This window comes from Mycteria americana, chromosome 12, assembly GCF_035582795.1.
Source record: "Mycteria americana isolate JAX WOST 10 ecotype Jacksonville Zoo and Gardens chromosome 12, USCA_MyAme_1.0, whole genome shotgun sequence".
Taxonomy (NCBI): domain Eukaryota; kingdom Metazoa; phylum Chordata; class Aves; order Ciconiiformes; family Ciconiidae; genus Mycteria; species Mycteria americana.
In genome coordinates, this window is record NC_134376.1 from 9163805 (window position 1) to 9191708 (window position 27904).

At 41.9% G+C, this 27904-nt stretch overlaps 2 protein-coding genes and 1 non-coding gene across 5 annotated transcripts in view; all 3 read right to left on the minus strand.

Annotated features, from left to right (window-relative positions):
* Positions 1-8312, minus strand: part of POLR3E (RNA polymerase III subunit E) — a 30142-nt gene extending 21830 nt beyond the window's left edge. The window contains exons 1-4 of the mRNA XM_075515665.1: positions 8184-8312; positions 3582-3662; positions 2391-2441; positions 989-1066 (exon numbers count right to left, since the gene is read on the minus strand). Coding sequence (XP_075371780.1) covers positions 989-1066; positions 2391-2441; positions 3582-3617 — 165 coding nt within the window. The 5' untranslated portion in view covers positions 3618-3662; positions 8184-8312. The remainder of the gene's footprint in view (positions 1-988; positions 1067-2390; positions 2442-3581; positions 3663-8183) is intronic.
* An 88-nt stretch (positions 8313-8400) lies between these two features.
* On the minus strand, positions 8401-8482 carry TRNAL-AAG (transfer RNA leucine (anticodon AAG)). The gene has a single exon. It is a non-coding gene; the product is annotated as a tRNA-Leu (tRNA).
* A 3591-nt stretch (positions 8483-12073) lies between these two features.
* EEF2K (eukaryotic elongation factor 2 kinase) overlaps positions 12074-27904 on the minus strand; it is a 32885-nt gene continuing 17054 nt past the window's right edge. Inside the window, exons 7-19 of one of the 3 annotated variants that reach the window (XM_075514849.1) lie at positions 27170-27341; positions 26257-26406; positions 24593-24725; positions 23751-23878; positions 22940-23141; positions 22599-22666; positions 21745-21822; positions 20871-20933; positions 19441-19575; positions 18023-18211; positions 17496-17620; positions 15845-16023; positions 12074-15192 (exon numbers count right to left, since the gene is read on the minus strand). In XM_075514849.1, the coding sequence (XP_075370964.1) occupies positions 15083-15192; positions 15845-16023; positions 17496-17620; positions 18023-18211; positions 19441-19575; positions 20871-20933; positions 21745-21822; positions 22599-22666; positions 22940-23141; positions 23751-23878; positions 24593-24725; positions 26257-26406; positions 27170-27341 (1732 nt within the window). In that variant the 3' untranslated portion in view covers positions 12074-15082. The remainder of the gene's footprint in view (positions 15193-15844; positions 16024-17495; positions 17621-18022; positions 18212-19440; positions 19576-20870; positions 20934-21744; positions 21823-22598; positions 22667-22939; positions 23142-23750; positions 23879-24592; positions 24726-26256; positions 26407-27169; positions 27342-27904) is intronic. The other 2 variants (XM_075514850.1, XM_075514851.1) reach the window with 2 other exon arrangements.

Here is a 27904-nt window from a genome sequence, read left to right on the forward strand (position 1 = left end):
GATTCACACTGGTCGAAGTACAAAAACAAGCTCCAAGCTTTTAGTTACAAGGAGAACTATTCCCCCCCGTCTCAAACTTTAAAATTCAGACAAATGTTCAAAAATAAGCGTTTTCCTGCATAGCATTTCTCTTTATATACTGTAACAATACAGTATATATTCTTCCTTAGTGTGTGCCAAAGCCCTTATAAATTTGTGTACCACAGCTATTGCCTCATTTTTTCTTTCCCTTTACCGTTACTCATAAACTGAACTGGTTACAAGTCCCTGGATGAGAAGGCAGATTTGCAAGTCTGCACAGGTCTTACAATGCAAATGTTTGCTAATTTTCGTAGACTTCCTGAACACAACATGCATCCTAACTCCAAAGTTCACACGGGCACTCTCCTTAACCATTTCCCAGAACAAAATCCTAGTATTACAGACATCTATTTCTGTGGGTTTTTTTACATAAGGTATTTTAAAATCATAGCCACAGTTTTGGGATACATTTGCAAGAAAATGCAATCATTCTGGCCTTGGCTATACTTTCACTACCTACACAACCCCACTGATTTCAAAAGGACTGCTGATTCACAGCCAGGCAAGAGTGGAAATCAAGACCCACACTGACAATGAAAGACAGAACATGCCTCGAAAGCTCAACCCTTTCCTGAATATTGTAAAGACCTTTTAAATCAAGCTGTATTAGCACAAGCACCTACAGACTGAATTACATTTGTAACTACGTTTCCCTGGGTGACTCTATTTTATATTAAAAGAGTGGCTTTTCCATCATGATTTTAATTCCTCTCTTTATAAACTACTCTTATTCTAAACTCTACTGTACAGACACAATGAAAGACTCCCCCATACCTCCAAGCACAGAGATCCGGTCCTGCAAGTAGTTACACAGTTACAACAACTTAATAGCACAATGTGCTTTTCTTAAGTACATTCTGCACAACATAAAACAACTTTTACAGACTGGACTCAAATGATGACCAACCTTTTGCTGCTTTGGTTTTATCTTCGCTGATAAATGTGTAACATCATCATACGTCATGGAAGCTGGACGAATAGGATACTGGAAAACAAAACCATTTCATAAAACCCTCTTTGTTTAAAGATCAAAGAAATTCACAGAAATTAACTCAACCTTCCCTGTCCCCTCACATGTAGATCCACTTGCCAGATGGATACAAGACATCAAGAAAAGAAATTACTTGACTGCTTCGTGAGTCATCAGGGGATTTGGAAGTATGACCTAGAAAGCCTGTTGCTTTCTCCCTGCTCCTCTGCTTTCATCACTACACAACACCCTTCCTGCCCCTCACAGGATACAATAAACTATAACACAAGAAAACGGTACCACACATTAGTCCAGCAGAAAAAGGAAGTGTTAGAACAATTAAAACCCCATCCCTCAGCATTAACTCCCTAGAGGGTTATTTCCTGAAAGTAAAACATTTGTGGGCTAACACAAGCAGTGTTAGCTTACAGAACATGGGCCACATGTAGCTAGTCAGGACACCAGACCCAGGTTTAGCCACATGGGTGTCTCTTTTGAACCGTTTGGGAATGCTAAGAGGACAGCGTGGTATCCAAATGAAATCTTCCAGCCATAGCAGCATCCTGCTCAGAGCTGCCATTTCTCCAGAACACCCACAGGCCCCATCACTAACCAATGCTCACTCCTGACATGGAGCAACTGTGGCTATCCCAGAGGCAAGGCTGCATGGCCTGGTCCAGCGTGTCTGGCTGTCTCCAGCTGTGCTCTGCTGGCACGTGCCATGCAGAGAATCTGTACAGGAGGCAGTGGGCTTGCCAGTGGGCATCACTGGTTTATAATGACCATTTCATCCAACAGCCTCAAAAGACTTCCCATTTTGCAGATGGGAAAAGTAAATCACAAGGATAAAATGATTAGAGAAATTCAGTGGCAGAATGGAAAACAGACCTCTACCTTCCTAACATATTTCCACTTTCAATCACTAGTTAGTTTTATCTCCACAACATAAGGGGGCTCTTCTGATGAATCACACTAATTTATGAACACTGGTGACATTTTAAATACGGCCAGTCCTAAAGAAATGTTTGTTTAGTAAATATGGCAGAAATCAGTGATGACAGAAGATGGCTAAGAGACTGCAGATTTATCCAAAGCATGATAAAAAGACATCATCTACTAAGAGCACTCCCTTAGGGTGGCTAAAGGGAGTGATTTAATGACAGGTCTGTGCCATAAATGACCACTCCTCTCATGGCAATGCTTTAATACTAAATATTTCAACTGACTGAGACCCAAACAGGCTTGCCTATATCCAAGATCTTGGCAGGCCAAAGCAGTAAGAAAAGTTATGGTCTTTGAATTTATTTTAAACAAACTATCACTGCATAAACTGAAATACCTGAAACAGATATAGCTTCTCCAGTAGACTTCTGGCCAGGAACACGTCAATCTAAAAAGCAAAACAAGTAACTTTCATCAGATGCCAGCTGTAATTGATGGAGCCTCAGATAAAAGTACAATCCCTAGAGCTCAAATACTGACAATTTTAGCTTTTCATTACAAACTGTAGCATAAAACACATTCATGCTTCTCTTGTCAAAGGTCTCCTCTCTGCTGATTTTGACATGAAATTCTGCAGTTGGCCTTTTTAAAAAACAAACAAAAAAATCCCACTATGATGAGGCAGCAGGCAGTAGCCCTAGCTGTGTTTTTTCTCTCTAAGGAAACTTGGCAAACAAATCTGAAATGAAAGAGGAAAATTTTTTTTGAAGGGCTGAAGTGAATCTGTTTTTACAATTATAGAAAGAGAAGGAAGTTCTCTCTTTGGCAGTATGACTGAAAGGTAACTTCATTACTAGTATTTTGTCACAAAACCTTTCTAAATTAGACAAGAGACAGCCCCATCCAAAATCTGATTCAATATTAGCAGCACCACCAGCACCGAAAATCCACAGATGTTTCATGAATATCACATAAAGAAGCTGCCATTTTAGATACCTTTAGATATACTCCTGACAATTGCCATGCCTTTTCTCATGGCTTTTCTCCTTCTTATGAGCTTGCCCTTCCATGTACTTCTGGTGTGTAAATTCAGATGTAAAGTGAACAGGACACTGTGGCTACTCTTTGGGACACAACAGTCCTTTAAAGAAGTACAGAATCAGAACACAACTGCTTGTTTTAGCAGAAGGCATGAAACATTTTAGCTTCATTTTTAACAAATATTAACTCATCAAAGTCATTACAATTTTTTTACAGCTCTCAGAGAAATGCAACAGAGTCATTGGGAACACACAGTGGTAGAAGCAAGTTCCCCACCTGTGTTCCTCTTCCGACATGGAAAGATTACAAAGGGTGAAAAATCTGAGGTGAATCTGCCAACATGAACACCACTGTTTTGGCAAAACAGATACCATGAGCCATATACTTGGCCCACACAACATATTTCCTTGCACAGAGTAAGCCATTGGTTATAAGACAACCACTGATGTTGATGACACATTCTTTCAGCAATGTAAGGACACTGGGAACTAGAATAATTAAAAAAACAGCCTCATGTACAATCACTGCTGCCACAATGCCCTTTTACCTCTTGTATAATTGGATCATCTTCTTCATTTGCCATGCTAGGATACAAAAAGCTTTTTCTTGGCTTATTCCTTGGCACAACCTGAAAGAAAACAGAAATGTCATATGAGTCATTACATCTGTGCCATGTACCACATGTAGCCTAGAGTATTTGCTCAAGTTAACTTGGTTCCTTTCAGTGGTAGTGTTTAGTCTGTTTTTTGAAGGAATGTATGTGTTTGCACAATCAGGTCCCTAATACTCTACAATCTTGACCAACTGCCACCAAATTTAAGAGACAAACAAATGTCTCAAAAATAGGTAAGTTCTTGTAACTTTTCTGAAAGTCAGTAGTTATGTCGGAAAGAGAGCACTAAATCAGTAGTCTATGGAGGGAAAGACAGGCCTTTTGCACTTGCATAACGTATATCTTTTATATACTGTGTAACTATAACACACAGGTAGCAGCTGGCTTTCCAGCCAGCACATCTACAGTGTTCTGGCTGGTCAGTCAGCATGTGTGAGCTCTGAAACTGCCACTGCAGTTGTCACTGTCACTAAGGACAGTGCCATACAGTTCACTACCTTCCCTCCTCAGAAAAATTCCTTGAAAGCAGATAATGGAGAAAGCTCCCAGCTAAAGAGCTGGAAGAAAAAAGCCTGTGTAACCCTGAGCTTGGGACCAGACAATATTCCCATCTGTGAATGCGCTGACCTTGATTTCATCTACCTGGCATGTTGCAGCCTTGTCTCCTGACCTACCACTCTTGAGACTATTGCTAAATGAGAGCTCCAAAATATACTCCTTGGCCTCTCCTGGAGTCCTTTGAAATCATCAGAACAACAGATTTTACTTCATAACTACACCAACTCCAAAGAAAATAAGACTCTGATATTAACTTGGGACTGGGTGCTCTAGGACAAAGAGTCACCATGTTAAATCCAGTGCTGGAGTCAGTGTCATGCCTGGTTCAGACCTTTGAACAAAAAGTGATCCCTCAGCTAAAGTAACAATAGTTTTTCCCTGCAGAAATCAAACAAAAGGATTTACAAATTATTTGATGCCATTGCAACAATGTTAATTAGTCCAGATCATTTAAGACACCATTAATCAGCCAGTATTGGTCAAGATAGGCATAAAAATATAAGACCTCTCACAAACTGACCAAGGGAAGTTTTAACAACAAAGATGATCAGGCAAAGAAATAAGATCTATGCTCAGGAATTCTCCCTCACTGTCTTCTACTCCTTGACACCAGCTTGCTTCTTTGCTGGACCTCCTATGGAGGAAGAGAAAGGGAAAGAGGCAGCATCCAGGATCAGCTGGCAATAGAGAGGCTGCAAGAGAAGGAAGCCAGCATCCATGTTACATCCAAGACAGTGGCTTTTTTTTTTTTTTTCAAATACACAAGCCACCACACAATTTAAGCAGCTCAGTATATTTCAACAGATGTGCAGGCTTCTCAGAACATCACATTAATATACCTGCAGTTACCTGAGAAACCTTTCAGAGAGGCTGGATAGGCATTATGGATATGAGTGTTATTAACATCACTACAGGGGCACATTTCCATTCAGGCAACACCTCTGGTTTATTTACACTGTTTCTGCCATTCCACCTAGAAATATGATTCCATATTTTTCAATTACAGGTTCTCCACTACCAAAAAAGTGCCCTTCCCAGTACTGAACTGGAATTTTCCATTTCTTTATGCACCAGCATATTCCAGGCTCTTCCCACCATACACCTGTATTTGAAAATTTACCACTTAATAATATTTCAGATTCATATTTGAAATAAATCTGTAAAAATGCAAAATCTTCACAGCAAAAAGCCAGTACCTTAACTACAGGCTGGGGCTATTAACGCACAACCGTGAGTATGTGACATCTGATTTTGATATCAAAGTGTTTTCTGTGATCAGGCACACAGTTCTTCCCAGAAATACATGCATGAATATGTTGTTTTAAAGAAATTAGATTTGTCAGTTCCAGTTTTGCTTTCCCCGCTCATGTCCCCTGGGTGGTCTGATACAGTAGGCTCATATAAAGCCAGCCTGATAGCTCTGCACAAAATGGAACAACTGCAGTTTTCATTCAGAACACAGCTGATGACGGGAGGATGCCCAAGATGTATGAGAACATGTGATAGCACCCAGAAGGTGGGAGACTTGGGTCCAAACCCTCTTCCCTTGCCCCCCTGAGAGGACTGGGAACCACCCTTCCCTTCTTGACAGCCTGAGTGCCAAGCATGTGCTAGCTTGTTCTCTCTCCTGAGAAAGTTATTCCACCTTCCAGAAGAGAAATTAAGATTCCCTGGGCAAAGGAGAGAAAGAGAAACAGCCTGAAGGACCTGGTCTCTGGTCCCTCATCTAACACTGCTTACACAATCATACATGAAATCTCTTTGTGAATCCAGCTGTCAGTACTCAAGGAAAATGTTGTATTACAGAGATTACATTTTTTCTTATTCATTTAAGGATAAAAAGAATGACTACAGTTCCTTTTATTGGAGTACCAGAATGACAGGTCTATAAACAGGAAGCAGTGTGTCCCCAGCACAATTTATAATACTCATGCAACTTGAACAAATCTTCCGAATCAGAATGAAGCTTTCACTGAAGGCATGCAGATGCAATTCTACATCTACAGTATATATATATATATATATATATATATATATATATGGTGGTGTTCAATTCTACATTTATCATATATATATATATATATGACACAACAGAATGGAATTAAACACTAGGAGATAGCAAACATGCTCAGCAGCTTCAAATTTCGTTTTGGCCGAATTGTTTTCCTTTAAAAGGGACTTTCTTTTAAGGTGCAAATCAATATTAATACAAATTATCGATATGAATCATTAAACTTTAGAACAGCTTGCAGGAGGGCAAGAGCTAGAAATCTTCTCATTTCTCCTGCAACATGACCAATGCTAGGACCAATGAAACTACTCATTAGCTGCCTGTAACATCACCAATTTCGAACAAATGAAGAAAAATATTGTGGTTAAAGAACTGTAAAAATAAGTGATGAAACAACTGAATCCTACGTCTGAGTTTGAGCTTAGAAGGGCATTTAAGCTATCTTTTTTTATTACCAAAGGCTTTAATATACCTGTAAGAAGAATTGCAAATCTGCATGTCATCTGACACACACAGACGTTTAGCCAGGCTTGCAAGAAATGCTCCAGCATGCCACTGATACCTAAATTTGTCAGTAATAACGGACCCCCAAAATTCCAACACTGAAACTTGAAATATTCTTCATATATAATTATGCAGTGCAGGAAAGGCCAGGATCTCCTACCGCATCAGTGCCTTAAAGTACAGATAATGAACCAGTGAAGCAGGAAAAGTACCATCTCCTGAATCACTACCATAGTTTTCCCTGGCACCTGGACTTTCTTCTGCAGCGGGTCTCTCAGTCCAGCCCTAGCAGCGATCCTTAGCTCACGGTGGCCCATGGCATACAGTAAAATGGAAGCCACAAAAAAAACCTGAAGCACCTTCCAAACATTTATGAAAATTACAATTTTGACCCAATTACTTGCTTAATTTTCTCCCTGCTTTGCTCATCTGCAAGCAGCTTTGCACAGTCATCTTCTGCTAGTGAACCCAAAGAGGGCTCCTCTGCACCAGGACCTCTCTTTGGAGGTGATGTCACTGAAGCACATCTTCAGGATTTAAGAGATTATGCATCAAGCATGAACCTTTCTTTAACACCTCAACATTTGTAGCAAAGTGCTAGGCCTGTTCTGCCAGGTGCAGGGGTTGAGCTGCTCGCTACTGTGTGATAATTCTCACAAAGGCAGCCCCAGACCGTGGCAGGTTGTGGTGCCAAGCCCAATCTTCCACGCAGGCAGAGCTCCACCTCACAGAGGCTCAGCCGCGGGCCCTGTGCACCCCAACGCTCCCCACTGACAACGGCTTCTTCATTTCTGGCAACTTGTGAGCCTACCTTCTCCTGACACAGCTGCCTGGCAGCAGAGGGGGAGCGCAGGGAAGGGGGACCTGAGGAGGGAGGCCACGGCCAACCGCCCCAACCCTCACGTAACGCGGGGATGAAGCACACCCACCCCGGAGCAGGAGGGACAGGGCGCCTCGTCCCCCGGCGCGGCAGGGCTCCGCTACAGTCCCCTCAGAGCCGATGCTCAGGCAGGGGCAGCCGGCTGCATTTTTTGGCATGTGAGCTGCGCTCTTCCAGGGCAGGAGGCGCAGAGCTGCCAGCCCTGCGAGGAAAGGCCCCGGCCGGGCCGATGCCGTCGCTTTACCGCCCCAGGAGGACCGGCCGGCACCCTCCGGCCCGCCGGTGAGGGGAGCCGAGGGGCCGCGGCCTGTGACCGAACCCCCGCCCGCTCCCCTCAAGGGCCCCGCCACGGCGGCCCCGGCCCGCGCCGGTTCCTGTCAGGGTCCCGCCCGGATGGCTGCGGCCCCGCGCCCCCGGTACTCGCCGCAGTGCGAAGTCCTCAGAGAGTCTCGTCTCCACCGCCCTCCCCGGACAGGCAAAGCCCACCTCAGCCCAGGCCGCGCTCCTCCCCCTCCACCGCCCGCAGAGTCCCCGCCGCCCACGCGGCCCAGGGAGAAGCAAAAGCGGCGCCCCAACCCCCTACCTGGCCGAGGGCCGGCGCAGGCAGCGGGGCCGCCGGCTCCCCGGTGGCGGTGCGCGGCGCGGCGGGCGGCGCTCAGGCAGCGGCCATGTTGGTGTCACTCCGGCCGGCACGTGGGGACGCGGCCCTCCTCCTACCCACAATGCTCTCCCGGGCGGCTGGGGCGCGGCCGCTAGGGGGCGCTGCAGCGGCGGCGTCCTGCGGCAGGAAAAAAACTTATTGGCAGCGGTGGGATTCGAACCCACGCCCCCGAAGAGACTGGAGCCTTAATCCAGCGCCTTAGACCGCTCGGCCACGCTACCGCCGTAACACGTTTTCCTTCGCCGCCAGTTTTACTCCAGACCAGCCCCCCCCCGACACTTTTCTTTCTTTTCCCTTCACCAGCCTCCCCCCCCCCCCCCCCCCCCCCAATCTCCAAGCCCCGGTCCCAGCAACCGTTCTCACTACACACCCCTTCCACCTTAAAAATAAAATAATGCGGGTTTTTTTAATCCCTGTCTCCAAGCAGGTGCAATTGCAGCGGTGCAATGCGGTCAGGAACGGAGAGGGAGGGAGCAGCCCCTTGCGTGTCCCCACGCCGCGGGGGACCCGGGGGGTACAGCGTGGCGGAGGGCAGGGCTGGGGCGGTGGCCGAGGCCTCCGCGCCGCCCCGCTGCCACGTGGATGGCACGGCGGAGCACACTCGCCTTTGCGGTACGGGAGGGCATCGCCTGTGCACCCCCTCTGAAAGCCTAAAAAGAATCTAAAAACTACGCATTTTAATTTTCTGCCGCAAAGCTACAAGTCACTGAATTTGCGAAGTGAAAAGCCAGCAGACTTTATGGTTGGGGGGTTGGTTTTTTGCTTGCAGCACAGGGGCCAGCATGGCAGTCTGTAGCAGCAGCAGTAACCGGTACAACTCTTGTGAAAAGGGGTAGTAGCACACCTTAGCTGCCCGGTGCCCCATGAAGGTGCCCTTGGGAGTCTCTATCCACATTTTGCCTGAAATTCTGGTAAGTGTTCTTGGGGAACTAGTGTTATTCTCACCCCTTAATTAGAGCTGAATGGTTGCGTCTGAGAAAAATTCCAGCTTCTCTACGGTAAAGCCACAAAGTCTTAATGCAGCTTGATTTAATTCTGTAGTTGTGGCAGCCCATTTAAACAGAATAGAGAAAATAAACCTGTCGGAGCCCTGCTGACAGCCTCAGTTCACCCACCTCCCCGGCACCTCCCGCAGCCTGCCAGGCCCTGCAGCACCCTGCCCTGCCAGCTCTTTTCCCGGGGAGCTGCTGGACATCATCCTGCCAAGAGGCTGCAGCTTTGCACAGTCTTGCTGAAAATTTCATTCACTGCCTGCAAGTACTGAGGAATAACAACACACACGTGTAAGCACAAATGCGATCCTTCTCCTTCATCACTGCTGCAGTTTCACACCCTCAGTTCAGTGCCTGTTCAGAAGGATGCAGGGTTTTTTGACAACACAGCTCTGGCTTTGCAGAAAAGCAGGAGGTTCAGGGAGGAGATAAGGTAGGCAGACCTGAATTGGCTTCACACAGCAAATCACATGTAATCTGTTCAGGCAGAAAAGTTTAGGGAAAGAGTCTGATTTAGCAGTCTCCAAGCCCTTGTCCCTGCAGCAGTGGACACAGGGTAGCACCCACAGCACTGCACATTCGGGGAGTGTGTGTGTGGGGGAAGATGCGGTGTGTGAGAGGCTGCATGGGGCACATCTTACAAGGGGTTTCTCATTGGAAGGGCTGCTCGACACCACAGGCCCTTTTCCCCAGGCAGTGAGAGATACCAACACCCTCCCAGAGAAGTGCTTTTCTGCCCTGCTATGGGTGAGCTCAGCCTCTGTCCCTGAAGTGTTTGTGTTCCTGGCCACAGACACGCTTCTCCTGAACACTGAAGGAAGCCCATGTACCCAAGATTATTCAACGTAAGCCACGTCTGATACTTCCAGGGGCAAGAGCACAGGCCACCCCTCAGGACTGGTCACCAGGTTTCTCATTTTACCAGTGTGAGGTAAGTTGATGATTACAGGACTTTTTCCAAATTAAAAGAATGAACTTACAGGAAAACTCAAAATATAACCAAGCTACCAGCCTCATCATATTGCTTTCCTGGCACAGGAGTTAGCTAGAGAAGAGCAAGGACCCTACACTTGTATTGATCATGTCCAAAGGATGGGGCCTGATGGTTACAAACCTGTGAGCTGTCCCCATGAATCGTTCAGGTGCCCAGCAGTGGGAGGCATATGAGAGATGCCCCTAACTTAAACCTGAAAACAGCCTGACTCACCACCAGAAGCACCGGCCCTGAATCCAAACTGAGGTTCAAGCAAAATCCTCCCTTTTAAAATTCAGATGAAAAGTTCTGATTTGGCCCACCTAAACTACATCTGTGTCTGTCAGCAGTCATTCTACTCTCAGAAGTGAAATTACACCTGTGAGGAAGAGAGTGAGATTCAAATCAGTCCCACAGACCAGTAATTAAGAAAAAGGCAATATTCTTATTTACACTTTGTAAGTGTTGGCTGTCTCCATTCTTTCTGATGGATGCTATCCCCACTTCGTTACACTTGCCAAACACTCCAGCTCTCAGTGACAGCAGCTAAAGACAGTACTTGCAGTGCCAAATTTCACCATTTTTCATCTTAGTGACACTACGGTGGAGTGAGGATGACCTGCTGGGGCTTTTTTGAGATTCTGCTATTTCAAAGTGCCCTTGCTAGAGAACAATTTCATATTGTTTAAGCTATACAGGTATAATAAATTATACCTGTCTAAATAAAGCAATAAAAAAGCAATAGTAAGAGCTCCATTTTTAACAGTTTAAAAGGGCTAATATCAGACGGTTCATTCTTGAACAGAAAGCAGAATAAATCGTACTGAATGTGAGAGTGTATCATTAGATAGTGTAGCCATTACAAAAAACTCTCCCACCTCAAATCATAAAGGCCAAGTATTTCCGTTCTTTTCTCAGGACTAAGCAAAGACTGAAGGCATAAAGATGCCTCTATAGCCATCCTGCAAATGAGCACTTAGTCCTTACATCTTATCCCATATTAGTGACAGACATCGTGTGTGTAATTGAATACAAATAAAACAGCACACGAACCATTTAGTTTTCTTGAGGAAAACAGATTTTGTTGGTGAACTGTCGTGGTTTAGCCCCAGATGGCAACTAAGCACCACGCAGCCGCTCGCTCACTCCCCCCCGCGGTGGGATGGGGAAGAGAATCGGAAGAGTAAAAGTGAGAACACTCGTGGGTTGAGATAAGGACAGTTTAATAGGGAACACAAAAGCCGCGCGCGCGAGCAAAGCAAAGCAAGGAATTCATTCACTCCTTCCCATGGGCAGGCAGGCGTTCAGCCATCTCCAGGAAAGCAGGGCTCCATCACGCGTAATGGTTACTTGGGAAGACAAATGCCACCACTCCGAATGTCCCCCCCTTCCTTCTGCTTCCCCAGCTTTATATACTGAGCACGATGTCATATGGTATGGAATAGCTCTTTGGTCAGTTTGGATCAACAATCCTGGCTATGTCCCCTCCCAGCTTCTTGGGCACCTGGCAGAGCATGGGGAGCTGAAAAAAAAGTCCTTGACCAGTGTAAATGCCGCTTAGCAACAGCCAAAACATCGGCATGTTATCAATATTATTCTCATACTAAAACCCAAAACACAGCACTACACCAGCCACTAGGAAGGAAATCAACTCTATCCCAGCCGAAACCAGGACATACATGTCTAGTTATTTCCTCCCAGTTAGTTACTTCTGACTGTTGAAATGAAACCAGGGATGGAATAATAAAAACAACAGAGGATTTCTGGAAACTGTTGTAGGATTTAACTTTGGCACATTATAAAGAAAAAACCAAAAGCAAACCCCCACCTGCAATGACTAAAACTCTACTGAGAAAAGTGACAAAAAGAACAACTTTATTGACCAGCCAGAATGAAACCAGACAAAGTGAATGAGAGGACTAAGTGATGCAGACAATCAGTATTTGCATGTCTGACATACAAACAAAGGCTTCCATCTCACTGTCCTTACCCAAACAATATTCCCCACTGACATCCAGAAACACTGAACCCGGCTAAGTTCTGGCAGGATGAGCCTCAGATTTATTTTCACATTTTTTAAAAATACAGATTTTTATTTATTCATTGTGAATAGATTAAAAATACAGCATATAGCAGTATCATTCCAAAAGTCTGTCAAATATATAGTTTTTCTCTTCAAAAGAATGTCATAGAATAAGTTGTGCATATTTCTGTAAACAATTTCCATTTTCAAATTATTGACATTCCTATTTATTGTATAGCTAAACAGTATGATACCATCTTAGGACAGAAGGTAGTCTGTATCACTAAAAAAGTAGTATTTGCAAACAAAGAATAATCATAATAATTTTTTCACTGAGCTGTGTGCACATTTACATACCAGATCTACAGAGAACTGTCAGCAACTTTAGCAACTATTGAATTTAGCAAATTGAACTACATCAAAAAGTGTCAATAATTACACTCTACGTCCTTTACGTACACATTTTGGATGAGCACATTCAATCTCCTCTCCTCCCTACATGGTTGGTGGTGTTGTTACACATGCTTCCTTCTCACGGAAAATCTCAAAGACTTGGCATCAACACCTTAAAAGGAAATAAAATCCTTCTGTCTGAATTTGTTATAATGCCTACCCTGTATCGGTTCTGCACAAAACACTCTGACTATTCAGCTGTCTTCAGAGGCGAGTAGCACATTTGCCTTTCATTGAGAGCTGGTATTTTAACGCTATGAACTGAAAGAGCAAAAAGGCCACATCCAAAAGAGGCTTTAGGCACCTAAAGCAGAACTTTGGATAGGCACTTAAAACATCCATCTGACCTGCGATCCTACAAACTCTGGTTCTATTTCAGCACATTAGGTCCAAAAATTTGGTTATTTTAGTACCTAGCTTAATATCTACCTAAGCCCAACTGAGATCTATAAATTAGACATTCCCCCATTAATGGGTGAAGAGCTTCACCTTCACTCTCAAAACAAAACACAAAATAAAAAGGCCATGAGCAGTACTTTCCCATGCCCCCTGCATAATACAGCAAGAAGATATGGCCATGCGTTGCAAGGCTACTCAGGGCTACAACTGCCTGGTGGTTACAGCACCCACCCAGAAGTACAACATCCAAGGATAACTTTCCCTTCTATCCTGGAAAGGATTCAAATCTTCCCATCTCACTTCCTTAACTACCAGGATATCACCTCTTTCAGACAGTGGCAGTTGTTACTAACATCATGCTTGGATACTGTTTAAACAGTAATTCAAGATCCACTTGCCAGAGAGTAAATGGGCAGCACAACTTTGGAGCCCAGTGACGGGCACTCACACAGGAAAGGAAGAACTGATTTCTGTTCCTTGAATGGATTCTACATTTTACAAGAAATTAATATTACTTCGCTATGCATGCAAGACGTCCTAATGAAATCAACTGCATCATCTACCAGCCTGCTTAGTTTTTAGCCAAGCTGTTAAAAGCATGCTTAAGTGAGGATGGTGAGCATTATAGGTCATTCAGCACTTCACAGGGGCTGCCCCTTATTCATATCAACTTACACCCTCAAGAGAAGGCCAAGAAGGCAAAAGCTTCCATCTTAATCTCCTGCAAAATGACTGTTAACCATGACCAAGAAATAGGAACAGCTTCTGTACTATCCATACAGATGGCACAGCAGCTTCGGAATAAAATACTGGATTTGGAAGAAACTTATCTCTATGCAATGGTAATTCAGCCACCGTCATGTATTTGTCCTCCCATTACTGGTTAGGATTATGCAAACAGGACACAAATTCAAGTGTTTAAGAATAATATCGTTTTCTCTTTTTAACAAGCAATTTTCTCTAACTGGTGTTTGAAACCATTCACAGATAAAACACTATTTTAAAAGCTATTTAAACCAGATAAATTATTTTCTATACATAGAAATAGATGAATCAACATCCTCTAACTGTTTCAAACATCCCTCTGGAAATGGTGGAAAGTGTATTCTCATTTTAAGTGAGATGATCTAGCTTCACTGAGAATTGAGATGTCACTGTAAAAATAACTTCAAATTACCCATATATTACAGATCTTGCTACAGTACATCATTGGACAAATATCATAAAAGATCAGTAGAATATTATACACTAGGTTATTATATGGTGCAAAATGTGAAAAAGAGAGAGGTAGCTGGACGCCTCACCTCATCAGGAACATCAGTGATTTTCTGATAGTAAAATATGCAATGTTGGTAATGAATAAAACATATTCCACCCTGAATATCCTCACTGCCAATCTGAAGCATCTTCCCCACCCCTCCCCGAACTGTAAGGATTCTATCTGGAATTCATTTAAGAAGAATAACAGAAGTGCTGAACAACACCAGTGTAATAGAATGGGACTACTTATTAAAATGAGTAGCTGCATGCTTAAATTGAAAATTTACATTCACATGCAAATTTGGCGAGATACACCAAAAATGATGAAGAAATGATGAGAATTTAGGAAAATGTTTTTCTGTATGTGGGGAGGAGAATAAAAATGTAAACACACTGATCATTTGCTGCGTAAAAAACAGGACACGTGAAACCTAAACAAACATCAGCTTCACTTCGCCTCAAAAAAACTAGGCCCCTCAGTTCTAACAGTTAGAAAAATACAAAAGGTCAGGTGTGTCTGTATTACAGCTTTAAAATACTAAAAGTACACTATGGAACCCTACATACCACTTACATTTGGATTTCCCCCCTCAAAAAAATATTAGAAAACTAAAATACAAAAAAAGAAACTGGTAACACCACATAAAAATATATATTTTTAGCTGCAAATGCAGCAAGTCTATACAAAAAAATTATATACAAGAACTGCTTAATTGTGGTGTCATTCTTCCATCATCGCCCAAGCCTCTTCTGCTTTTTGGTAGTACTGATTTGCTAGTCTGCCTTTCATGGCTTCCATTGCTGCTTCTGCTGCTTCTGTGTACAGCTCACCTAGAGGAGGAAATAGCATCAGTTATGTTGACAGGGTAAAGAAAAAACATCTCTTTATCCTGAAGCAATTAAAGGACAAAAAGAGAAATTGAGGTAAAACTACAGGGCCAGATGTATGGGTGTATTTTAATAGTGTCAGCAGAGTTGCATCAGCTGGGAATCTGGCTTTTGCTCTTCAAGTTGAAAGTTATATGACTGGCTGCTGATGGCTCTTCAATGTATTTCGAAGGACTGGAAATATGACCGGCCTGTAGGATCCCCCAAGATGACTCTAAGACTTCGATACCTGACATGGAGATTACACAACTAAGCCAATGTTGTGTAGGACCTGGGAGTCATGGGTGTAACTCAAAATACAAGCAGCAACCTGCAGTTCAGTGACCTCACAGGGAGTGAGGGTTGCTTGCTAGTGCCTCAGTGCATCACAGGATAGGACCTGGCATTGCCCACTACCCCTGTCATGGGCAAGATCTCTTATTTCACTGTTTCCAGCCTTGTATCACTGAGCATCATTACAGCTTCATCCACAACTCTGAGGGTACTGACCCTCTGTATAACAGCTGAAGCAGGAAATGTATTTTTGGGGTACTTGCTGGGGGAAAAGGGAATGAAAAGCAGAATTACTGATTACAGAAACAAAATGAGGCCTCACCTGATCTCTGTGGATCCTTATTCAGGTGGAACCCTCCCATCATTAACATCTCTGCTTCCCTGGCCAGGAGCAGATACCGGGGCTCATCCTGAGTGCCATCATATTCACCTCCCTCATCATAGTCGGTCATGTTCAGTGCAGCATTGTACCAGTACAGAGCTTCCTTCCAATCCTGTACTCTGAAGTTAAAAATAATTTTTGAAGAGGGTTACCTTAGGAAATAAAGGTACTTTGCATTGGAGATTCAGAATTCAATTTTGCACTAGCTTCTCAGAGCCTTGATGCTCTCCAAAAAAGCAAATGTTCTCATGCAGGCTCACTAACTCTGCACTGCAGCATCAGGTCACTATATCAAAATGAGACTGGGATCACTTTATGCAGTAATTACAGAGGAGAAAGTATCAGAGTGAAGTGTCTTGCTGAACTCCAGAGTTTGAGCTTCGTTACTATTTGTGTGGTTTTGGTGTGGCATTTATATTTCTGAAGATAACTGATTTGGAAACAATCTGAAGTTGCAGAGGGTCTTGTTTCATAAATACTTTAAACCCAGCAATTTTCATATTGAGAATGCTCAGTGCACTTCAATGAGAAGTTTAATGTTATTTTAAATTTCACCAGTGCCAAGAGTTTCACTGGTGTGCAAAACAGAAAACTCATGTAAATAACAAAGACGTGCTACAATACAAAAGCAGAAAAAAAATCACCATCATTGCCTGTTATATTTGGTACTTAAGGAAATTAATATTTGTCCACTTTTAAAAGCACATCTAAAATATGAAAAAAAAATCAAACCAATATACTGTGTAGCCTTTTGGCAAATCACAATCTACTACTTAGTCACAATGCTGCTCCTCTCCCTCCTATCAAGATAGGGGTGCTGGCCAAATTAAGAGAGACTTACTGAGGTAAAAGCATTTTTAAACTTCTTAAAACTTAAAATAATCCTTAATTAAAAGTAACATCCTCAGCATTAAAACTACGTTCCTGTGAAATTTCCATTCCTACTTTTATTATGAGGAGCAGTGAAAGACTACAACTGTGACAAATACTTCGTTCATCTGACTGCATCTTGTCTACAGTCACTTTACGACTTCACCTGTTTCTCCTGTTCTACAGTTTCCTTCAGAGCTTTATTAGAAAAACCACCCCACTTTAAAAAAAACCTGTGCTTTCAAAAAATCACTAAGGAGGAGACATAGCAGTTACTTTCACTTATTTTTAGGGTACTACATGTCCAAAAGAACTCGTGTTCATTTTTTCCCACTGATCCCAGGATTTTCAAGTATGCAACTCCCAGTGAAGTCAAGGGGAGTTTTATCACCAACTTCAGAGCAAAAAAAACTTGGCTACCATAGGGCAACCTTGGTATGACAGCTAAATTCAAACATGCAGGTGGATCCAACACACATGCAGGTGTCCAACAGTAGAAATGATCTCTGATTTTCTTTCTGTGTTGATATATCATGGCCTAAACCCTGCTTTTACTCACACCTGCGTAAGTTTGAAGTAATTCCAAAACACTACTTCATAGCATTACTTATGACATAACAGCTCTTTATGTGAATGAAAGACATGCAGCAGGTGCTTCTCCCCCCAGCCACCCCGCCCAGTGGAATACCACCAAGTGAAATTACTCAGTCACACACAGTACCTGTCTGAACCAAGATTTACACCTGTATCATATGCTCTTGCTACCAGAATCATTGAAGGCCGGTCTCCAGCTTCTGCTGCTCTCAGCAAGTAATCAAATCCTTTATTTCTGTTCTTCTTTGTGTCCTACCAAAACAAACAAAACCTTTAAAATGCATGTTTCTAAATAAAACCATCCCTTCCTTCCTCTAACACTAAATGCAGTTTCTCCAAGTCAGTAATGGCTGCAAGTGTTTAGTATGTCTGAGAAACAGGCCCCGCCACAAGAAACTAAGAAGCTGAATAGTAAAGATCACTTCAAAAACTTCCAAAACGTATACAGTAATTTGCTGGCAAAACCAGGAACAGGGAACATTTTTTGCTGCTTTGTCCAAGTCCTTAATTACAAAGACATCTATTTTCTCTGAAGAGGCTACAGAACACCTAACTATGGTTATTGTTTTGTCCCCATTTCCTGCTATTCTTATGTTATTTTTACAATGGACCACAATTCTGCATTTTGGCAGTTTCTTTGATCTTTCTCTTTACCTCCAGAGTGACCTCAGAAAGAATGTGATGTGGCAGCTGAGAGTACATGAGTCCTAACCCAACGATGGCTTCCAGCTCCCCACAGTCTGCAGCATGCTCCAGGTGAAACAGGGCTGACTCCCGATCCCATTCCCTGTCTTTCTCACAGAAACGCCCAGCTTCATGATAGCGAACCATAGCCAAATGAACCTAGAACACAATTGTACAGGAAAGAGACACAAGTATTAAGTATAGATCTGATCCTTCAAAAGCCCTGTGCCCATACTTTACTTGTACACAAAAATACCTCTCTGAGGTGACTAATTAATTAAAGCTAATTGTGTATGTCTGTGACTGAGCAGAGGACTAGTTTGATAACAGCCTGACTTGTGCCTGAAGAGATTAAACAGGCAAAAAACAATGATTAGATGCAGTGCAGCTGCCTCTCCAGTTCTGTAAGCTTAGACACATACAGCTTTATAAACTTGACTACTAAAGATAAAGACCTAATTCTGCAAGACAGTAGCTGCTGCAACATCTTCCCACATCAGTGTGCCTTAAGCAGTATCCCAGCAGGTTGCCACACCAGAGCACCAGGTCTTAGGGGCACGTCCCAGCATATCTGCTAGGGCCTTGGAGACCTTTAGGAGGGAGTCGTAGTTAAAGGCACCCAGCCTGCAACTGCCTAACACACTAGCCAGCAGCGCAAACAGCAGTGACCATGGGTCACAGACTTCTATGTACAGCAAGGGCCCTCGCAGGAAACGAATTAACCTGAGGCACAGAAAAATCAAGAAGGTTATCCAGGGTAAAATCCTCATACCACTGACGCCTTTATTGTCAGTGGGGGCAGGATTTAATTCCAAACATGTAATGGGGTTTTGAGGGTTTTTTTTTCCTCCCCTCCCCAAGGGAAAGGCAGGTTTCTTCTCAAACTGAAAGGTGTGAGAACATCTGAGGCTCTTGGGATGTTCAGGAAGATCTAGACTGTGTGCTTTGAGTGTGGGTTTAAGCCCATACATAAACCCAAACTTAATTCACATTTGCATTGTCTGGGATAGTCTGGAGTAAAAAGAGTTGGTCCATGCTACCATTTTTCAAGAGCCCAACTTTGCCTATTTGCAAGGTATGTGGGTCAGGCACACCATATCTATCCCACTGTTTCTTCTCTGCGTGATGCCTCTGGAAAGGCAGATGAACCCACAGCAGGGTCCTTCCCAATGGAGCCCAGATGCTGCAAGTCCTAAGGCAGATGGAATTCATGGGTTCCTGAGCTTAGGTGTCCCTTATAAAATATGGTTAGGAGACGGAAAGCTATAGACATGTTACTTATTTTCACCTGCACAAATAACTCATGCAGGGCAACACCTCTATGTAAGTAATAAATACAAGATGTTTCTTTCCAGTTGGAAATAACAGGATTACTAGACACATCCTACCTTCCCAAGGACTGACTTCCCAATTTTCTTTTCAAGTTCTAGTGCATTGAGCCTCTGAATTTCTTGGGCAACACAGGACGGTCTGTGGATGTGGACTCTGGAAGAGTTGTAGAGATTCCATTTCTCCACACTGATCTGAAATAGGGAATATACTATTATTTCTATCCGAAATTTAAATTTCCGTACTATTCATATGGATTACAATCCAGAAATCAAAGCCTCCATTAATATTATTACGTATTAGTAAAGACTGTAATTTAAGACATGGCTTTCAAAAGTCATGTTAGTAGCTGAATAAATGGTTATTATTCTTCATTAAAGAAACACAGTAAAGCCCTCTATTTCAAATCCCAACATCAAATATCTTCCATAAATGACAGCACAGAAGCAAAGCATTATCTTTAAGTTCTGAATCAGAAAAAAGGTACTTACAAAAAGAAGCACCTGAATAGTCACACTGCAAGCACTGAGGTTATCCATGCACAAAAAGATTAAACTCATACTTTTCTGGTCAGAATTTCAGTTCAAAACATTTTAAATGCTGCTTGCATTCTACAACTCTAGAAAAATGAAACGTAACAATGCAGAAGATGATATGCATTGCAGATACATGCATTGGTGTTTCTCAGGATATCCACCACAAACGAGAACAAACTTTTCAACATAATGGGTGGATGCGAAACAGTAGCTGAAAACAATCCTATCAAAATGAAAGCCTTTGGAGGTACACAGGGGAAACAACAGGAAAGGTTACTGGCACAGAACTTAAATCTGTTTCAATTTCCTGAAACAGCAAAATATAATCACTACAAGGAAGTTCTGAGAAGTATATGTAATTAAACTACTCGTTGTCAAAGCTCTGCTTTTTCTTTCCTTGCAGAATACAGTTATTTAAGTTTATAGCCACAGAAACTAATTATAACAGAAACTATATTTTGTAAAAAAAACATAGAAGAAGGTCTGGTCTTCCCTAGCTCGGTTAGATACACAGTGGAGAGAGCTACTGTCATGTATTTCAAACACTGCATGTTTTAAAAAAATCATCCAAGCACGTATGGGGGACAATTCCAAAAATAAAGTGAAGAAAGGAAATATAATCTAGTTAGGCAGAAAAAAAATCCAGAGAACTATAATTTTTTTTTTTTTTTTTAAAGTGAGAAACCATGCATAATCACTAATTTATGTCAGGGATCAGTTACAGAGGTGACAATTTGTTTTTAACAGTACTTCTTTAACTGGAAAATAAAGACAAAACAAAAAAGGGAACAAGACAGGGTGGTAAGTTAATATTAATAACCATATTCTGTAGCTGAAAAGAAAGGAAAACTGTCATCTGATTTAGTGATGTGAAGTTAGATGGCAGAGGAGTGGAACAAAGGACAAGCAGAGTGGCAAACTCATCATCTATGAACATTTCTGCCTTTTTTTACCCTTGCAGAGCTTCCCAAACTGTCTTCATCAGATTCATGTCTTCGGTTGTTGTTTGAATGGCCCTATGTTAATGTAAAGATTTGCATCATTTAATTTGCAGCAACGGATGTGTGCCAGTCATCCCTCTAGACTATTCCTATCCAGCAAAATTAATAGTGACAATGACCAAAATAGTTTCCACTTGATCCTTTTCTCTCAGTGGTATCGCAATATAAAAAGAAACATACTGAAACTGTAAAGAATATGGCATACCCAGGCTTTAATCCTGTAAATTGGATATCCCATGACAAATACCTTGCCATTTCAAAGGTGACAAAAGGACTGGTATCTTTGGAAGCAGTATTCTCTTTCCTATCTTCTAATTACATATCTAGTTAAGATCTTCAGGTCAGAAAGCATTTATTTAAAAGTTTGTATTTTAAAGGATTAACCAACTAACCCACAGGAATTCTAAAGTTGCATATTATTAACTGATAACAACATTAAGTTCTGTGATATCTCAAGCCATATAAAGTCATAGAAAGCAGACAGGGTAAAAGAGTCTGAAAGTAGATCATATTCATGGATTCCATATGACAAGAAGCTGGCTACATTTCTCAAATGCAATACAGAATACTTAAAAAACCCCCACAACAATATGCAATCAAATGTAATGTTTGAAATTAAGCTCCTTGTTACAAATAGTCTTTTTCCTGTAAAAGTGTCATTAATATTCCCAGGATGAACAAGTAATTTTGCAACGTGGGAATTTCTTTCCAACTGTTTCCTCTGTTTAAAAAGTCTAGATCAAGAGGGGTAAAAATAAGATTCTTTTATGGAAACAGTTCAAGTATGAACAGGCCCAACTCTGCTAAACCAGAGTCAGGTTCTTACCCTCTCTCTATGATCCAGATCTTCTAGCTCACTTCTCTTTTCACTGGGATATCCACTGTCTCCACCATTTTCAAAATCCTACAGAAGATAAAAACAAAACATCACAACATTAGCACTACCCTTTGTAAGGATCTCAGCTTGACATCTTCCACAGAGAAAACTTTCTGTTGGTTCAGTGAGATATGTTGGATGGATATACTGGGTGAAAATGACTGTATGTTGTGCTACCTCTGATAGACAGAACAGGACTTAATGACCCAGAAGGTACTGTCCAAGCTTGTGTTCTCTCTTAGATACATAAAAAAAAAAAATCAAGGACTCACATACTTTATCAAACCAATAGTCCACTTAATATAGTTTTCAGTCCAGTCTTTAGTGGTAGCCAGTTAAAAGATAAAACAGTAACTGACAGCCCCTGGTACTAAGGCCCTAGTGTTGGAAAATTCCCATTGCAAACGTATTGCAGTCTCCTCAGGTGAGGTTCTCCAACATCCCACAGTATCTGCAGAGACCTAATCAATGGGGATTCTGTTTGGCTTCCATACCACAGCAGTTGGCACAAGTGCCAAAGACACAACATGCATGCAGGGGAACAGACACACACTTTAATTATCTGTTAAAATACAGCAGATGCAAATAAATTTCTGGAGGGGAAAAAATAATGAATACTATTTTAAAGGAAAATATTCTTCCTTTATTAGAAACAGCAAATGCATGCAGGTAACATGACCTGGAGCAATGAAAGCAGGCAAGGCACCTTTATGTGCTTTTACTGAACAAAGCCTTCTGGCAGTCCTTTAAAGACACATTAATTAAGGAACTGCAATCTCATTTTCTGTTGGGAAGACACTCACCCTTTGGTTATCAAGCTGATCATAGTCTTTGTGAACCAAGTTATCTACTTCATTGAACACAGGCCAATCTAGGAAGAAAAATATTTCCTTCTTATTGTAAGGATAACATGCTTGATGAGAAAGCTCGAGATACCATCATTTTACCGCCGTTTTTTCACAGAAGCATCTGTGCATTAATTATCTACACAGAAGTACTTTTATTTCTGCTCAAAGAGGAATGCTAGAGACAAATATTGTGGACTAAATACAACATGCTGTTGTGTTTAAAACCAACAAAATAAAACAAGTCACTGTCAAATATTCAGGAACCCCCACGGAATTTATGTATAAGGTTCACTCACTAAGCATGTCCATCTTTTGGCTGTGAGGGGTTGCTGAGGAAGGAGAGCAGGGTAGAGAGTCAAATGCTACATCGCTCATGCTTTCATCTCCAGAGTTTTCAGACAGGCGGAAGAGCAGAGGAGGCCGACTACCAGAGACTGTTCTCACCCGGCTGCTGCCACATTTTTCCTCTGTGCCACGGAGAATTGTTTGAGCAGATTCCTTGGCGAATTAACAAGAAAGTCCCATGAATAATGCTTCTCTGTATTCTAAGCAGGCTACATAAGGCAACATGAATGTTTATTAGGACTCCTCTACAAAAGGGGCTATATAAATATGCACATGTATACCTAACTGTTTGCTTTGAAAAGTTCTACACCCCAACAAAATATCAAGTCCTGGCATTGTTACAATCAGAGAGAGTTCTGTTTAGGACTGAATTTCATTCAAAGCATTTCATCAAGTCCCATTCCCACTAATACCAGTTGAAACTGAGATCAGTTGCAAGGTGAGCAGTTCTATTCTTTTTTTTCTCCCCAAATTAGGTTTGTGAGATACAAAGCTTACTAATGATTTCAGCATTCAAAGATATACTTGGTCCTAAATAGACATGTGTTACAAGGTTCCCTATTAATTAAAGCTACAGCATTAATTCAGAGACAAGTACGGATAAGTCAGCTTTAAACTGCTGTATTTTAGACTGCAACATTAGTGATTAAGGTGGTTTTATTTGCCATGTAAATAGCATATTTCAGTTTTATTTACAGGGCTTTTAAAGTTAGAATAAACCAGCTATACTGCTTAGTTACACTTTTTTCATCAAGCACTTACAAGCAATTTTTTATTACAATCCAAGGCATCTTTCTCTTTGGATGAAAGATCAAATGGTGCAAGCCCCATGCTTTTGCAAATGTTGTTGCAGAAATGAGAATGAAAGAACAAGGCCATACCTCGAACACCTACAGCATTCAAAAAAAAAAAAGGGGGGGGTTTACTTGAAGTTTTTATGACAGTTTACTTATTAAACGCTAGAAGTCTCAAGCATTTTCTAAAAAGTCAAAAGAGAAAGAAAGAGAGAAACGCTTTGTAGCACACAGTTCAACCCACTTCCATTTTATTTTAACACCTGTAAGGGCTTTTCACTCTCTCTGCAAGAGAGAGTGAAAGGAAGTCTGCAAAATCTTCAAAGGCTATGTATGCACAGGATATAATAATAAATTAATATGGCTGCATCATTGAGAAACATGCCTACATTTGATCCTCTTTACAAAACTTGCTGTGTCCTATGAACAACTTCATGTATGGACACTTGGAGCTTTAAAAATATGCAAGGCTTATCCCTCCACAATTCAGCTGTATCCATTCCTGCAATGTGGCAAGGAAATTAAAATCCATGATTATCAGTCTCACATTGTAGGAAGCTTCTTAATTTCATTACTTGTTTGGTTTAAGTGCAGGCCAGGAGACATGAGCCAAGATAAGCTCTCATTTTAAATCCACCCATGCACAACGGCTGCCCTGTTCATGGACCCCTTACAATAGAACTTCCCCAGCTGTTTGCAAGACTCTCAGAAATGTGCCTGCTCTCTCAGCCAAGCAGCGTCTACTCAGAAGACAGCTGGGAAGACAAAATAAGCATCCATTAGTACGTGAAACAGGATCATTGATTTTACCTAGGTTGCCATCTCCAAAATCTGTGCCGTTCTCTGTATGGATCTGAGGGTCTGTGTAAAGATCTCCAACTCCCTGGATATCAACGATAATGAGTTGGTGTCCTGAGCGCTCAAAAGTGAAGTGACTAAAGGCCTGGGAAGAACCATAGAAGATGTCTGAGAAAACTCTCCCTTGATCTACTGAAAACAGCAACACATATTCACCTCTTATAAACAGGCAAAGAAGTCTGATAACCCTATTGGCGAAATATAACTGGTATAAAAATCATGATGAAAGCAATGACAGACTAAAAGCATGGAGCAGATCACTTCTCCAACCTGCCCCCACTCAGAGATGGGCTAAAAGAGGCAGGGTGAAAAGCAACAGCGGGAACATGCAGGAGAGTGGAGATTGCTTTATTCCGCATTCCTGTACTGGAGATTCTGTTTTCCACTACAGTCTTCACCTTAAGAAGTGGGGAGCTGCCTGGCAGAGGGAACAACAGTGGGCTCTGAAGCCAGTGAAGAATAACTTCTGCATAAACATCCTGGCCGTGCCTGTGGATCTCCAAGCTCCGCAGCCCTGGGACACTGCTTCCTTCTGCCGACAGGCAAAGTTCTGCCACGTTTGGGAAAAAAAAGGAAAAAAACCCCAAAAAAACCAAAAAAACCCCCCATCCCCACAAATTCTCCTTCCCCTACTATGCCCTCTGGGAGGTCCCCCTGATCTGGCTCTACATTTGTGTATCAGATAATGAAATGTACATTTGTACTCTTTAAATGCAGTGTTTCAAGAACCAGATCTAAAAAGCCCTTCTCTTTGGCATTAAGCTGAGACATTAGGAATCTTCTGGGAAGGCCTCCAAAAAAGCACTGCCAGGCCTGGGGGAGGTGACTAGTGGTGATAGACAAACATTTTAACTGCAGCAAATCTCACGGAACATTTTGTTCCCGACCTGTGAAAGCATAGCACTGATTCAGTGTACAAAAGACAGTCCAGAACATAAACCCTTGCATAAGCACATTAAGCATCATGACAAATACATTAAAAATGGGGAAAAATGAAAAGAAGAAAACCCTCAAGCCCCAGTAAAACACTCCTTTGCTATGCTGACCACTTTGCATTTTTCACCAGTATTTTAAAGTTCTTTTACAAGATCCAAGAATCACTTGAAATCTGTACTTGTATTTCTATACACAATCTCAGATTCACCTATTCAGAGGTTGTAGCTAAAAAACCCCATATTCTTATATGCAAAAGGACTAGATATTTAGTTACATGAGTTGGGTATCTGCCACCTGCTTTTGTGTATCACATGAGGCACCAGAAGACTATTTAGCACACGTACATGAGAGGTCTCTCTCCCCACCTTAATTTGAAGAGAGTTCAAAATATGTCGATGCCTGCAATTATAATTACAGTCAAAGGGCTTAAGGTTTCCAAAGAGTATTAACCATGTTCTACTCTACTAAAATCAACAGACACTGAAATGCAATAAAGAACCTTCAGCGCTTGAAAGAGCAGGCCCCAAATAAGGGGCAGACATACCGCAAAAGGAGAAATTAATTTGGCATTGTACTGGAAAGCCTGCAGTTTCCTTTCTTGGCAGTGATGCAAGACCTCTGGATAGAGCCAAGAAATTCCCTGCAGCAGACTCTATGGAAAGCATTAAACAAAGCCTCACTTGCGGAGTAAGACGAATGTTGTCGTCTCGCACAAATCCAGAATTTGAGTTGTATTTGATGTATTTGCCCTCAATGTAATGTTCCAGATGAAAGAGGGGCTTTCCAGGTCTGTTCTTCATTTCAATAATACAGGTCTGTACTATATCCACCTGGGGAGGGAAAGAAAATAAACAATGACTAACAGAATACTGTTGTCAGATCAAAGTGTGTGCGAATCCTCCAGCTGTGAAAATTTTCCCAATGAAAGAAGCTGAACAATTGTAAAGATCTGTCTGTTTAACAAGGGGGTGGGGGAAGAGTCACATGCTGAAAAATACGCTTTGCACTTAACACAATGTGCTAGTATTGTCACTGAGACATCTAAAGGAAACAAAGCCACAGTATCTTCATTTTTTGGAAAATTCTTGACCACTCCTCAGAAATCTGTATTTGAATACCTTAATAAAGTTATTCAGGTTTCCAGCTCTTCTTAAAAATCAGTGCTAGTTAGGTGTTTAGATAGGTTTACAAGATTTAAGCATCTACCTTCCTGGAGCACTAACAGTTAAGTGCTTGCTGAGACTGCTGCTGGCAATAAATTCTGTGACATCTTTGGTTATCTCAAAAGCAGCTGGGCAAATATCAAAAAGAGCAATACAAACACCATTTTATTTTGGTCTTCAGTCAACAGCTGAGAACAGTCAGACATTCACAAACACACAGCCCCTAATTCTGGGAATATAAAGCAATTTCTGCATTTACTTCATTAAAAATCAGCTACCATTTAACGGAAAACACAGTAGGACAGAAGAATCTATCTAAGCAACTAAATTTAATGGAATATGAACAAGTGATTCCCTCTAAATTAATTTGAAAACTAATCTAATAGGAGAGCAAGACTGCATTTTTGCTTAGCAAGATCTTTGAATGTACCTGTTTTGGTGGCTTGTGCCGGTTGTACTCTTCTCCCCAGAGTTTTGCTTCCATCTGAAGTCGGACATCCTCAAAATACACATCCCTGCCCACACTTTCTATGTATTGCTTGGCAACATAGTTATAGGCACCTTTCCAGTTCTGCGTGTGTAAGAAGTTGGACAGCTTTTTCCTGAAAGACAAATCAATCATTGATGAAGGAAAAGCCAAGAATTTTAATTGAATCTTCCCCATTTCTTTGACTACACGGACAGAGCCAGGCCCCGAGATCAGCATTACCCTCAGTCATTTACCAGATATTCTAGCTGAAAAGTGAAGCACAGGTAGGGGGTGAGGGAAAAAGCAACATCCTGTATGAATGGCTGGGACGTGCCAAAGTGTCTGTTTGGTTTGACTGCAGGTAATTCTACTCTGAACTTCCTCCCTTTCTCATTTCCCTTCCCTCCCCACTCCCCTCAAATCCAGAGTATGAAGGGTTGGTGCCACCTCAACACCCTGTCCTAATGTCAACAATTATTTTCTGCAGAAATTAACAGGGAATGGCCTTTCAAACATGAACTGAGGGGAGAAAACACTATCCTACGATAAGAGCAAACTGCTGCCTTCTCAACACACAGGGGTGACTACTTAGTATCCCCCATGACCCCAGAAGGAAAACTGTGCATGACAGTTGTTCTTATGATATAGCTTTTAACTTTTGTTGACATGCAAATCTTTAATCCGCAAACCTCTCAA